This window comes from Calypte anna, chromosome 1, assembly GCF_003957555.1.
Source record: "Calypte anna isolate BGI_N300 chromosome 1, bCalAnn1_v1.p, whole genome shotgun sequence".
NCBI lineage: Eukaryota > Metazoa > Chordata > Aves > Apodiformes > Trochilidae > Calypte > Calypte anna.
Window position 1 is genome coordinate 172,701,401 of NC_044244.1, and position 12,786 is coordinate 172,714,186.

The 12,786-nt window shown below is 39.1% G+C and overlaps 1 protein-coding gene across 1 annotated transcript; it reads right to left on the reverse strand.

The window, feature by feature from the left end:
- Positions 1-3,674: 3,674 nt before the first annotated feature.
- Positions 3,675-12,636, reverse strand: NHLRC3 (NHL repeat containing 3). Its single transcript, XM_030469084.1, has 7 exons — positions 12,521-12,636; positions 11,315-11,467; positions 10,326-10,473; positions 9,629-9,829; positions 8,390-8,481; positions 6,280-6,392; positions 3,675-5,819 (listed from the first exon to the last, which is right to left on the reverse strand). Exons 1-7 carry the CDS (start codon positions 12,602-12,604, stop codon positions 5,591-5,593), a joined length of 1,020 nt encoding a protein of 339 aa, XP_030324944.1. The 5' UTR covers positions 12,605-12,636; the 3' UTR covers positions 3,675-5,590.
- Positions 12,637-12,786: the final 150 nt, after the last annotated feature.

A 12,786-nucleotide genomic window follows, 5' to 3' on the forward strand; every position in this document is an offset into this window, starting at 1 on the left:
CTTCTGATTAAGACCGTCAAAAAAAGTTAACAGCATAGAAAGTTTTACAGCTCTCTTCAACTGCCTCAAGGGAAGTTGGAGGGAGGAGGGAAACAGCCTCTCCTCCTTGCGATCTGGGATAGAACCAGAGGGAATGGATGGGAGCTGCACCAGGGGAGGTTTAGGCTGGATGTTAGGAAATATTTTTTCACTGAGAGGGTTGTCAGGCATTGGAATGTCCTGCCCAGGACAGTGCTGGAGTCACCATTCCTGGAAGTATTTAAAACATGCTTGGACCTGGTCCTTAAGGACACAGTTTAGTAGTTAGAAGATGGTATTGGTCCAAAGTTGGACTGGATGATCTCGGAGGTTTCCTCTAACCTAAACATTCTATGATTCTGTAACAGCAAGTATAAATTAAAAAAGTCAGTATCTCTTCTCTCTTCTTCCAGACAGTTTTTTGGTTGGTTGGTATTTACACTTTGACCACCTAGTCACCCAAATCCTTTGACAACTGTCAGAGACAGTACTGTACTAAGAGCTCAAAGCAGAAACAAATCCAGCCACATCAAATCCTGGGAAGGCAGTGTTGGCTCCTGCACAGCACACAGACAGGTTTAGTGTTGCAAGTTCTAATATCCAGACTTTGTCACATGTTAAACATTCTTTTAGATTAGTTTTTAATAAAAAATGCTGTGAAAACATTTTGAAATTAAAGCCTTACCAGTTTTCCACTGCAAGGCAAGGTTTGTTATCTATACAGTTTAGACAAGGAACAGAGCAAGAGATGACTCAGTTATTATGTGTAAATGACTCCATGGGGATAAGAAAAAAAAAAATTTCCATACTAGTTCTCCAAACTACCTGAAAACAGAAAACATGAGGTTGAAGACAAATCCAGACTAACTGTAAAGTTTGCTCTTTATAAGGGTGTTCATTGACTACTAAGAAGGATTAAAACACACAGACCTTAGTTATTAAAGATATTTCTTAAATCTTAATTTGCTTGGAAGTGATCCCATCATAGTTCAGGCAGAATAAGCTTATTTCTGTTGTAAGTGGGCAAAAATTTTATGGCTGTTTTGCAGATAGAATCATACTTGATTTACACAATCATACTTGGTTTACTCAGCTCAAAACCATGTGATCTTATAATAAAGTGTGTCTATTCAATATCTCACTTGTATCAGTGCTACTTTGGCTTCAATGCAGTGACAAATCATCCTGTATGCCTCTATTAATATGCTCATTTCAAATTTCATTATAAGAAACATGATTTAGGTGCTTGATAAACACTGAAAGACAAATATTTTGAATCACTTACCCCGAGGACAGCCCACGTTCAAAATTTTCCATGACAGCTTCTGGCAAATAGAATTGTTGCAGATGCAGCCCCCCCCCCCCCCCCAAAGTAGAATAGAATAATAATACAAAATCAGAGCAAGGTTTTTGGAAAAAAGTTGAGAAAGAAGGAATAGAATAAAACTGGTGAATGAGATCCCATAAGCTTAGCTCTAATTTCACTCAGGGTCAGTTCTGTAGGGAAATATACTGGCATTGCTCTCTTGGTATAATTATGCTGCTATAGTTACACTATGACAAATTACTGTTTTCAAAGCAATATAACAGGAGCAATTCCGTTGAAATCAATGATAAAACAAGTAGAAAAATCCATGTTGTCTCTGGACACCTACTTACTGATTTTTCTTTTTTCTAGGAAAAACAACGGAAATAAATAAAAGATGGATATAAATCCCTTAGTAATAAGCCCAAAATGGCTATAATACAATCATCTGCTTATGTTTAAGCAATCTATTTTGAAAAGAGAAAGGAAGTCCACAGCAATTCACTATCTTTGCTGATTTACCCCAAATCTTCAGATATTACCAGCTGTTTACATTTGCTAGCGTATGTATATATGTATGTATATATATGTATATACATATATATACACACACCACATCTGATGGCATACACTGGTATGCCAAGCATCAGCAGAGGTTTGGTGCCCTCTTATGTTTTATATAAGCAACTTCAGTGATCACACTTGAAGGCTTCTCAGGTTCCAAATTGTTAAGAAAGTTTCATCTAAGATACCTATTTAATTATTCTAAAAGGTTAAAAATAATTTTAGGGTGGGAAACTTACAGTCCCTCTGTACCTTCCTCCCCCTCCAGCTGTTATTGAGACAGTTCTGTCTCAGTAAACTGATCTGGCATGGTACAAACCTGATTCAGATACTGTTCATCAGTAGATGACTATGATAACAGACCCAACCAAACCAACCACAAAAATAAACCCAACTCAAACCAGAAGGCTGGTTAGCACCACAGAAAGATCAACATGACCTCTAGTAACACATAAGAAGAGGGAGGACTAATGACTTCTCTGAAATTACCAATGTTTTATCTGCTGGGAGCATCAGCCAGCTAACAATCTAGGTACTTACCCCCCAAAAAGGATCCATTATAAAACTAAAGTCCACAGTGTTGGAGAAAACAAAATATGGAATACATGTATTTCCTCTAGTTGGGTACTCCAGTGATTACTTCTCACAGTGAAAATTATTATCTCAAGTTAGATTTTTGAGGGCTTCCAACAACCACCTTAGGTTTTCTTTCATGTCTGTTCTTTCATTACTGTTAACACCAGTAGCATGTTTTTCTTATTATTTTTAACACATAGAGCAGTCCCTTCTTGATCCTCTAAAAACCAAACAGTATTGCTTAGTATATCTTCTGGAAGAAAAACAAACCCAAACAAAACAAACCATTCATTCAGTATTAAGAAGTGTTTTGGTAGCTTGTTTTTAATTTGCCTATTAGTAACAAAAGAGTATAAAGTTTAAATATTTTATTTTCTACTTGGAACTTATGTAACCCATTGCCTCATTTTACCAATTACTCAGAGGAAAACATCTGGGAGATATTTATGTGCCTTTATTTTACAGAAATTAGAATGCAAAAGATGTGCCACAAAAATAGTAACATAAAAACAAAACACAGAATTTTAGATTACATTTGAATATCAGAAATTATTAAATACCTTATTAAAGTGTTGAGGTTCCCATATTTTGAAAAGCAATCCACTGAAATGTGTTGATATTAGTACAGAAATAAAGCACCACTCCTCTCATAATGGTGAATTCTCAATTTATTTTATCAAATTATCCCCCATGCAATTTTCCAGAAAACAGTTTTGAGATGATAAATAGAAAAACCTTTAGAGAATTAGCAAGTTAATGCATAAATCAATAATTTTCTCAGTCTGGTCACAGATGCAGAAGTAAAAACGTGTCTCAGCATCTCACATGAACTAATAATGAGCATCCCTTATTATCACAGATACCCAAATGCTTGGGGCAAGGCATATTTTGGCTCTGTGGCTTACTTTATTAAACCCAGACAAAACTGGATGACTGCTCTTCATTTCTAGGGGCTGCAAAAGCCCATGTAAAAAGAAGAGTTGAGAGCAGATCCACACAGCAAAGATAACTCTGTGGAAATTACTTATCCACCACCACCTGAAGGTGTTTTATGCCTTCACTGAACACAGAAGCAAGTTCCCACAGAGCTTCTAGTCCAGGTTCAAATGGATGTGACAAAGGAAAAATAAGCAAGGAGAGTACAAAGAATGGTTGTGCTTGGGTCCTTTACACCACCAAGATACACTCAAATATAGCGTTATGGCATTACATTAATATTTTTTAAAAGAAATACACACTATATAGGTGAGAAATAGGGGAAATGCACACAGAGCAGAGATCCCTGAGATAGTGTACACATAGTCAGAAATCCACACAACACACTGCGAAGCAATGTGGACCTATTCATCTACGTCTAGTGGAAGCAATGCTACTTTTTCAGCTAGTAAATATTGCCTACTGGCTCCCATTCAAGACCATGGGAATGATGGACCGTGTTTGCTTATGTATAATCCTCAAGTTCTGGTTTTAAGGCTTGCATGAAGGCAGCCAGGTAAGATCTGGTTTTGTTAATGTGGATGTAGCTAAAAATAAACCATTTGCATTTTAACTGTTTTCCACAGAAAATATGAATCTGACTTTTCTGGACAGATTTTCCATCTGCTGACCCACAAATTCGTGATCATGGGTTGAAACCTGCCAAATTAAGTAGCATTTGATTTTGATAACATTGACTGAAGTGAATCTTTCCCATCAGAATAATTGTACTTCCCATATACCTTTTTCAAAGGAAGTACAAAACAAAAAAATCCCACCATTTTCTTAGCTGGTAATTAGCATTAAAATAGTCCATCAAATAGAATAAGAATGTGGAAACAGCAAAAATCCTCCTAAATGTTTTGAAGAGCTAGTAGATACAGAATGTAGGTCCACAGCTTTACAGAGGCAGAGCTTTACTCACTGTCTCCTTTATGCCATGCCATTCTCCCCATCCCATTTTCCTATACCCAGTTTCCTCTCTTCTATAAAGTGAGATGACTTAAAATCTTGTAGCAATATATAAAGAAAACAGAGTATTCTGGACTGGGAATGGAAAGAGGACAGAGCTTGGAGACATCTGTTAGACCATCAAAACTTTAGATATTAATGGAGTTGATCAAGTCTAAGTTCTGATTATAAACTGGTTAAAAATTCCCAAACCAGAACAGATTTACTGTTCCTAACTGACAGAGTTTCAATAAAATTGGGAGAATCACATGTCTCCCAATCCCAAAAAGTAATTAAGACTTTCCTAAAAAATTGCAATTTGTTTATCTTGAGGAACTTAAATGAATTAACTTCAATATGTTCCACTATTACATTTTACAGAACAGAAAACTCATGCTGATATAAATCAAATCAGGTCAAGAATTGATTAAATTAAGAATCAAGACTTGACTGCTGTGTACATGCTTTTAATTTAGTTTGAAGTGCCTGATATCAATTTAACTTAAGCTTATTACAGACTTTATCACTTCAGCTAGAACTGAAAACCTAGGTTTCAATGCTTATCTCATCAACTACCAGAGGCAGATGCCAGTATCAGCACTGACACCAGTATCCAGCAGCGTATTTTTCAACACCATAATGCATCCCAACATCCAGCACTGGGCAGTATCAGCATGATTTAAAAAACCAAAACCAACCAAACAAACAAAAAAAACCAAACCCAAAACCCCACAAGGGAAAACAAAACAACAAAACCCCAACAAATGAATTAATATTCAAATGAGGTGCTCAGCTCCCAGGACATCATTTAAATAAGTGCACTTGCTTCAGTCAGTTCTGTCCTTCATTCAACAATGCACAGAGGCTACATGGGGCAGCCCCAAGATGAGGCTTTACATTTAAGAACAGCAGCTGTGTTTTTAAAGCTTGATGAAATCAAATTAAGATGCCTATCAAAATCATTTTACAATTCCCAGCAACAGAAGCAGAACCCAAAATGGCATTACTAAAATGAGTGACAACTGAAGACCAAGTATTTCTTCCCCAGCTCTGCAGAACATCTAGGGCAGATTCTTAGCTCTACATTTCTTGGTGTACACTGTCCTGTGCTTAAGGAAACATTAGCTACATAAAACAAGGAAATGTGGTCATAGGTCTTGTATGTCATACAGCTTGTGCCATAGCAGTTGTGGGAAACCATTAGCTTAAGGGGATGTATTTTTGTACTTGTTGAGCTCCAATCTGTGCAACATAGACTGCTCCACTCTTCATGTCTACATCCACAAGGTGTGGTTTGGTTTCATCTGCCATTTGGACTGTGTTCACCATAACACAGTCCCTGATAGAGCCAACTGGTGGTGCTGCCAAGATTGCTAACCGGTTGATATTCAGCTGAGCTACAATCAGGTATTTGTAATTGGCAGTGAATCTGAAAAACAAATACATTTTTTAATTATTAACTCCTTATAACAGGTAATCTTAACAAAACCATACACTTTTAAACAAAGCCCCCAATAACAGTCAAGGTTTTGAATGCAGTAACAGACTAAATGTAGTGAAACACTGAGAATTAACATATAAGCCTCACTCCACATTTTGCTGCTCTTGAGACAGATTATGACAAAGAAAACTCATTCGTGACAATCTACCTGTAGAATTTCCAACAGTAAGGTCACCAACACACGACAGCTTCAAAATGAAGTTCCCAATCCTGCAGTCAAACCCCTAGGGATTTGCAGATATTTGCAAAAGACTAGAGACCAGCACTCTCTTAGGTAAACTGGTTAACTCCCTGTCATCAGGCATTAAATAGCAACATTTTAATTCACTATTAAGAGTAGACCTTATTTATGTAACTGTATGCTTCCAGAAGAACTACTCAACCATACCTGACAGAATAGGGTCCTTCTTCTGAAAAACACCTGTTCCAAGACCCGAGCCATTCCCCTGTCATTTTATCAAAAACTTGGATTCTTCTATTCTCTCTGTCTGCAACCCATACCTGTTAAGAACAAATGGCTGTTCACAAACAGAACGAAACAAATGCACTGGTTTCTAACACAAGCAAAAAAGAAAGTAGTAATAAATCCTGTAGTAAAAAAAAGAAGTACAACTGGACAGAATGTACCTTTTTCAAAACTAAATAATTAGATATGAGTTCCAGATATAAAACAAAACAGACACACGGTTAATATCTTGTTTAACAACTATTTTGTATTACTTCAGCAGAGTTTAGTGTCTTCAGTTCTGTGGCTAAGATATGGATATATTTAGCATGATTTTCCCCTCCCCCAGTGAGAACACATTCCTACCTATTTAATTCTAAAGGTACTGGTCTGTGACTCAGTAACAACCTGTTTTTCAACAGTAGTCTGTTTCATGATCCAGGTCTGTGATGACTGCATCTGCAAACACTCTGATATGCCTAATACTTCTATAAATATTGACAAACTTAAACATCAAGAGCATTTTCAGCATGGTTTGTCTAACCAGTTTTGTAGAGCTTGTCTCTGTTCCACTCCATGTTAACTGGGTTCACAAACACTGCAAGCTAGCAATACTAATAGGTGATTCCAGTGAATGCCTTGCCTGCATACAAAGATTGACATTTTAGTTGTTGACAACTGTAACCTTCATGATTTTTCTGGGATATTACCCAAAAGGGTGCAATAAACCAGCTGACCTGCAATCTTTCCTTTTAAATGTGCTTTTTAAATGAAGCACTGCTACAGCAGTCTCTTAAGATTTCTCTAGAATTGACAATTATTTCTAACATAGGCTGGGATCAACACCTCACCTTGGCAATAAAATCATTGCCCAGCACAACTGCTGTCTTTGTATATATTCACTATTACCCTTCAACACAAAGCAGCCATATCTCTCCTTCCTCTCACCCTGCCATTTTTGGCAGAGAAATGATTTTTATATATGCTTCTTATTCTGGTTCAGACAATATCAGCAGAATTAGCCCAGTCAAGTGATTTAAGATGATTTATTTAAGTTATCTTATTTTCTTATTTCAGATTAAGGAGGGACCACATCTTTCCTCTCTAAGAGCAACATGACAAATACCAGACTACGATTAATGCCTGGCAGAAGCAGGGTCTTGAATGCCTTGAGCTGCATGTGGAAAAGGACTGATGTTCACAATCTAACCAGAGCCTTTCATCTTAAGTATATTTGGAATTTCCAAATATGAAATTAAAGCTTCACTTTAAAGTTTCACAGGGACTCGAGCACAGACCCTATGAGGAGAGGCTGAGAGAGCTGGGGTTGTTCAGCCTAAAGAAGAGGCGGCTCAGGGGAGACCTCATCGCTGTCTACAACTACCTGAAAGGAGGTTGGAGCCAGGGGGGGGTTGGTCTCTTTTGCCAAATGACTTTCAACAAGACAAGAGGGCATGGTCTTAAGTTGTGCCAGGGGAAGTTTACGTTAGATATTAGAAAGAATTTCTTTACGGAGTGATCCGGCATTGGAATGGGCTGCCCAGGGAAGTAGTGGATTCTCCGTCCCTGGAGATATTTAAAAAGAGACTGGATGTGGCACTCAGTGCCATGGTCTAGCAACCGCAACGGTGGTTCAAGAGTTGGACTCGATGATCTCAGAGGTCCCTTCCAACCCAGCCAATTCTATGATTGATTCTATGAAAGTTCCCTAGAGAAACTTAAATGCTTGGATAGATATTTGTTACAGATTAAACTCTCCTGTACCCCCAGAATGGCAACCTCTTAGAAGCTGCAGGAGGAACAGTCTATTGTTGTATGGGCATCAACAAGGTAACCAGTCAGAACCCCTGTGTTTACCTGGCTAACAGCTACTTCAGTAGGATCTGCAGCGCAAAACTTCAGCTGATGACAGCTATCATGCTGAAAACTGTAACCCACATAAAAATGACCCAGATCACAACAGTTCAATTAAAAAGAAATACAATTGGCTTTGTTCAAATACATGTAAACAAGTTTATGTTGGAAAATGAAGCAAATTTCTCCCATTATTTACCCGTCCAAAAGGATCCACTGTTACACTGTGAGGAATCTTGAACTGACCAATGCCAGACCCATTTGTTCCAGCCATCCATATTTCTTTGTAATCTAAACAGTGAGCAAAAGTAAAATAAAAATCACAGTAAGAAAACAACAACAACAAAAACTTTAAGTAATTCCCTTGCAAACTTACTTTGAATAATTTTTAAAAAGGTGGAATTTCTAAACTCATTCTTTTTAAACAGTGTACTCCAAATGCATAAACTGAAGAAATACAGAAAGTGTGACAGGGACTGCTGGATTGTTATCAGTGTTTTCAAGATTATGGTTACAGAAATATAGCCACTAGTACATAAATACCACAGTCCACGGCTCTGTTAAGCAAGGTATTAAGAAAAAAAACCCAAAACCAACAAATACACCACACACAAAAAACCCAGAAACAGCTGGCTATGATATGCACTTGTTTCCTTAATTTATTTTTTACATTTGTTGTTCCCTTGCAGTTTTAAGTTTTAATAATTTATCGTTTTGCAAACTCTATGTTAGCAAACCAGCTGTTTTATGATGGCACAGAAGAGAAATGGTAGCTCCTCTCTTCCCCAGCTGCAGACATGCAGTCTCCTCAGTCACAGCCCTACCCAACACTGACCATCTCACTGAAAAAATATGAGCAAGCTAATTAGACTCAGAAAAAATTAAGTATAAAAGATATCCAGACTCGATCAGGTCCAACCTGCTTCTCAAAGGACCAGCCTAGGTCAGGCTGTTCATAACTCACTCATTTTTTAGCACCTCCAAGAGTGGAGACTGCACATCCTCTCTGGGCAAACTGTTCAGTCTGATCACTCTCATGGTGAATCTTTCCATCCAAAAATCAAACTGAAATTTCCCTCTCTTGCATTTTACACTCAGTATTCCTCATTCTTCAGTGTGCATCTCCAAAAAATGCATGGCTCTGCCTTCTCTATACCCTCCCACTATCTGCCACTATCAAAGACAGCAATAAAAACCCTCCTTATACTTCTCACTTGAAAACTGAACAAAGGCAATCTCTCAGCCTCTTGTCATAAGCAATTAGGAGATTTGTCCTTAAGTGTCAAGCAGTAAAACAGGACCTCATCCAACAAAGTCTTCAATCTAATGTTAGTTAAATGACAGCTCTACCTACTACTGCTTTAATACATTTTCAAGGCATGTAATTTATATTTCCATTCTCAATGGTCAACTGCTACAGAAGTTAATTTTTCCATACCGTTGGACAGTTTGAGTAATCTGTTATTCATTCCACCATCTCCATCCACAACATACATATCTCCAGAGTCCTCCACAAAGATATCTGCTGGCTGATCAAACTGCAGGGGAATCAAACTTGAACCAGCATTACCTGGTGTGCCCAAGGTCTGCAGAAGTTTACCTGAAGGGCTGTACTGTTTCACAGTGTGCCCATATTTCCCTAAATAAAGGAAAAAAAAGATGCAAAAAATCATTACAAAAACAAATGCAAGTATTACAGCTGATAACAAAGATTAAAAAGAAATATCTACTGATACTTACAACTGACATTAATAAATCAGATAAAATTCTACAGTGAGAATATGACTGTGGGTTGGTAAATCTATGATTGTATTAAACCAACAAACCTCTAGGACAGAAGATAAGGCTAGCCAGATTTTCCCCACTTACCCAATACTTCTGGGGGAAAAAACCCCAACAAAACAAAACATGAAGAAACTTGCTTACTAAGTTGAGAAGCTATAAGCAGACATAGAGCCCAACTCATGAACCTTAAGAGCATTTTGCACACCACATGATACGCTTGTTCATGGCAAGAGAAGCACAACTCTGTCTCAGAATTGTATGACAGACTTGGATGAGTTGTTTAAAGTAGTATTTGCAATATTAGTGTTTTCTTCCCCACCTAATACTTCTCCTATCACCACCACGCATACCTCTTCCAACATCTGTGATCCATACTGAACTATCTGTTGCCGTGTTCAGTACAAAGATACCATGAGGCTTTTCAACTGTGTCATTCCAGGAGTTAAGAAAATAACCTTCCTCTGAGAATACAAGCACCTTTGGTACATTATCTCCCCTCTGAAAAGAAAAAAAAAAAAATTAAAAAAAGGCCTGTTAGGAAAACATATTAATCAAGTAATCATATTTTTTAAACTCTTCTTTGTAAGCTTTTTGCAACATTTCATGAATCACAAGTTTTCTGGGATTGTTTGCTAGACTTCATTTTTTCCTGTTAGAAAAGAGAGATAATTATCTAAGTTTAGCACACAAACCCTTTTGCTCATTCTGGACTTTCAGCTTAACTCATAGAGTCCAATCTTTAGAGCAACCAAGCTCCTGCAGCTACCTTCGTCCTCATTTTCAATAATGTTTTTATGTTCCAGCTGAAAAATATGCTGAGCATTACCCAGGTGTGAAAACATGTAACTGTACTGACAAGCTGCATGGCACTCAAGTACTGATCCTGTGCTTTATCATTAAATCCCACCACTTTCCATGGAGAAAATGTCTTACCCGTGACTAGAGATACCAATGTATGGAACTGAGTAAAGCAAATAACTGAACTCCAACAGCTGTAACTGGCTGAAAAAGAGCTGCATGGTTTTGATTTCATGGGACCAAGGCTGAAAGAGCAGAAGGAAAGCCAGCTGCCCCAGAAACACAGTTTGCTTTACACTTAGAGAAGAAGCTACTGTATCTCAGTTAAGTTGGATCAAGCATTCAGATCACAGAATTTAAATGCTTTTAATAACACAAGCAAGTACCTTTCCAGAACTGTTTTTAAGAATGGATAGCAGAGACATCTATGCATACATTTTCAATAATTTTGACACATTATTCATGTATGTATATATATCTTAACCTAAACCAGACTCTTTAATGGTAAAAATAAAGAGAGAAATACTGTATTCTGACTCACTTGACCCACATAGACCAAACCATGAAGAGAGTCAACAGCAACACAAAATGGTTCTCCAGTGAAGTATTCTGGATTTTTAGGCCAACCCATGTCCAGCTTGAACATCTGTTCCTGTCCCTCCCAAGAAGAAGGGTAATCAAATGCTTTTAAAACCTAGAAATACAAAAGTAAATATCCATTAGTGGTTAAATCCCATAATGATGGGATCTGAGGAACCATGAGAACAAAGTAACTTTCTGCTTTGGCAACATAAAATTAGGTAATGAACCCCACTGGACTGGGGAGCTCTAGAATTAGAAGGCAAAAAACACACTTAGAAATTTCTTACACAGAGCTGGTATTACCTGTAAAGCACACCAACACGAGGAAAACAGTAGAGAAGGTTCTGAATGCAACACAGTAAGTAATCACTTCAAGAAGATATGAAAATAAGAAAAAACAAAACAAAACAAAAATAGACAACCAGAAAAAAGGAAAAATACAGATCAAGAAAGAAAGCTCCATCTTAGAAATGGGGCAGTTTAAGACACCAGGCACAGAAAAGCTCAAGTCGATGTAGACATTTTAAGCCATTATGGAAAAAAGGAATCTTCCGCCTTTTTTCTTTATTTTTCCAGCAGAAGGAGGAAGCTAAGGACAGCTATGCTACGGCAAGTACTGGATGGAGATCCAAGCACTCAGCCCAGAACTAACAGGTGATGACCCTGAAGGTGCAGGGCCATTTAACATTTCTGTTACTTTCCTTGTCAGAAGCAGAGCGAAGTTGATGTCACAGAACTACCAAGAGCGTAAGGAAAGCCGGACTACGATAAAGAAAAAACAAGAGGCATTGAGCAGGGAGGAAATGCGACAGTAACAAAGGCAAAGTTACTCACTCATAGAGCATTTTTCTCTCCTTTAAGCAGACCACAGTGCCTGGAAGCCCATAAAATAACGAGGGTACTCGTTCGCACGTACAGCAACGCAACGAAGCCGCAGCCCAGGACGGCACAAACCAAGAGGGAAGGAACCGGGGAGGAACCGGGACCCGGTTCCCTACGCTCTGGGGCGTATGGGGACAGACAGGCACCGCACCCCCAAACAGCCCCCAGACACACTCCTCCCGACCGGCTGCCGACCCCCTTCCCCGGCATCTGCCTTCAGGACAGAAGCCGTAACCGGGGGGCTCGCACAAAACCCGGCGCTTCGCCTCCGTCCGTCTCCTACCTGCGCGGCCCGGAGCAGGGCCAGGAGGACCAGCAAGGTGCCTGCCATCACCAGCCACTGACCCTTCGGCCGCTTCCTCCTCATGGAGGCCGGGCCGGGCCGGGGCGGGACCGCCGGGAGGGCGGGCCGCGTTGCCATGGCAACCATGTGACCGGCCCCGCCCGCCCCCCGGCGGTTCAGGGCGGAGCTGGGGCGCGGCCGTCGTCACCGCTGCTCCCAGCCCCGGGCTGTCCCTGGCTCTGCCGGCTGCGACCCGAGCAGCGGAG

Excerpts from the sequence above, each read along its gene's own strand:
- NHLRC3 (XM_030469084.1), bottom strand. The coding sequence starts at position 12,604 with ATGAGGAGGAAGCGGCCGAAGGGTCAGTGGCTGGTGATGGCAGGCACC. Across the intron at positions 11,468-12,520 it reads CCCTGCTCCGGGCCGCGCAG|GTTTTAAAAGCATTTGATTA; the intron begins GTAGGAGACGGA and ends TTGTATTTCTAG. Across the intron at positions 6,393-8,389 it reads CAGTGGATCCTTTTGGACGG|GTATGGGTTGCAGACAGAGA; the intron begins GTAAATAATGGG and ends TGTTCTTAACAG.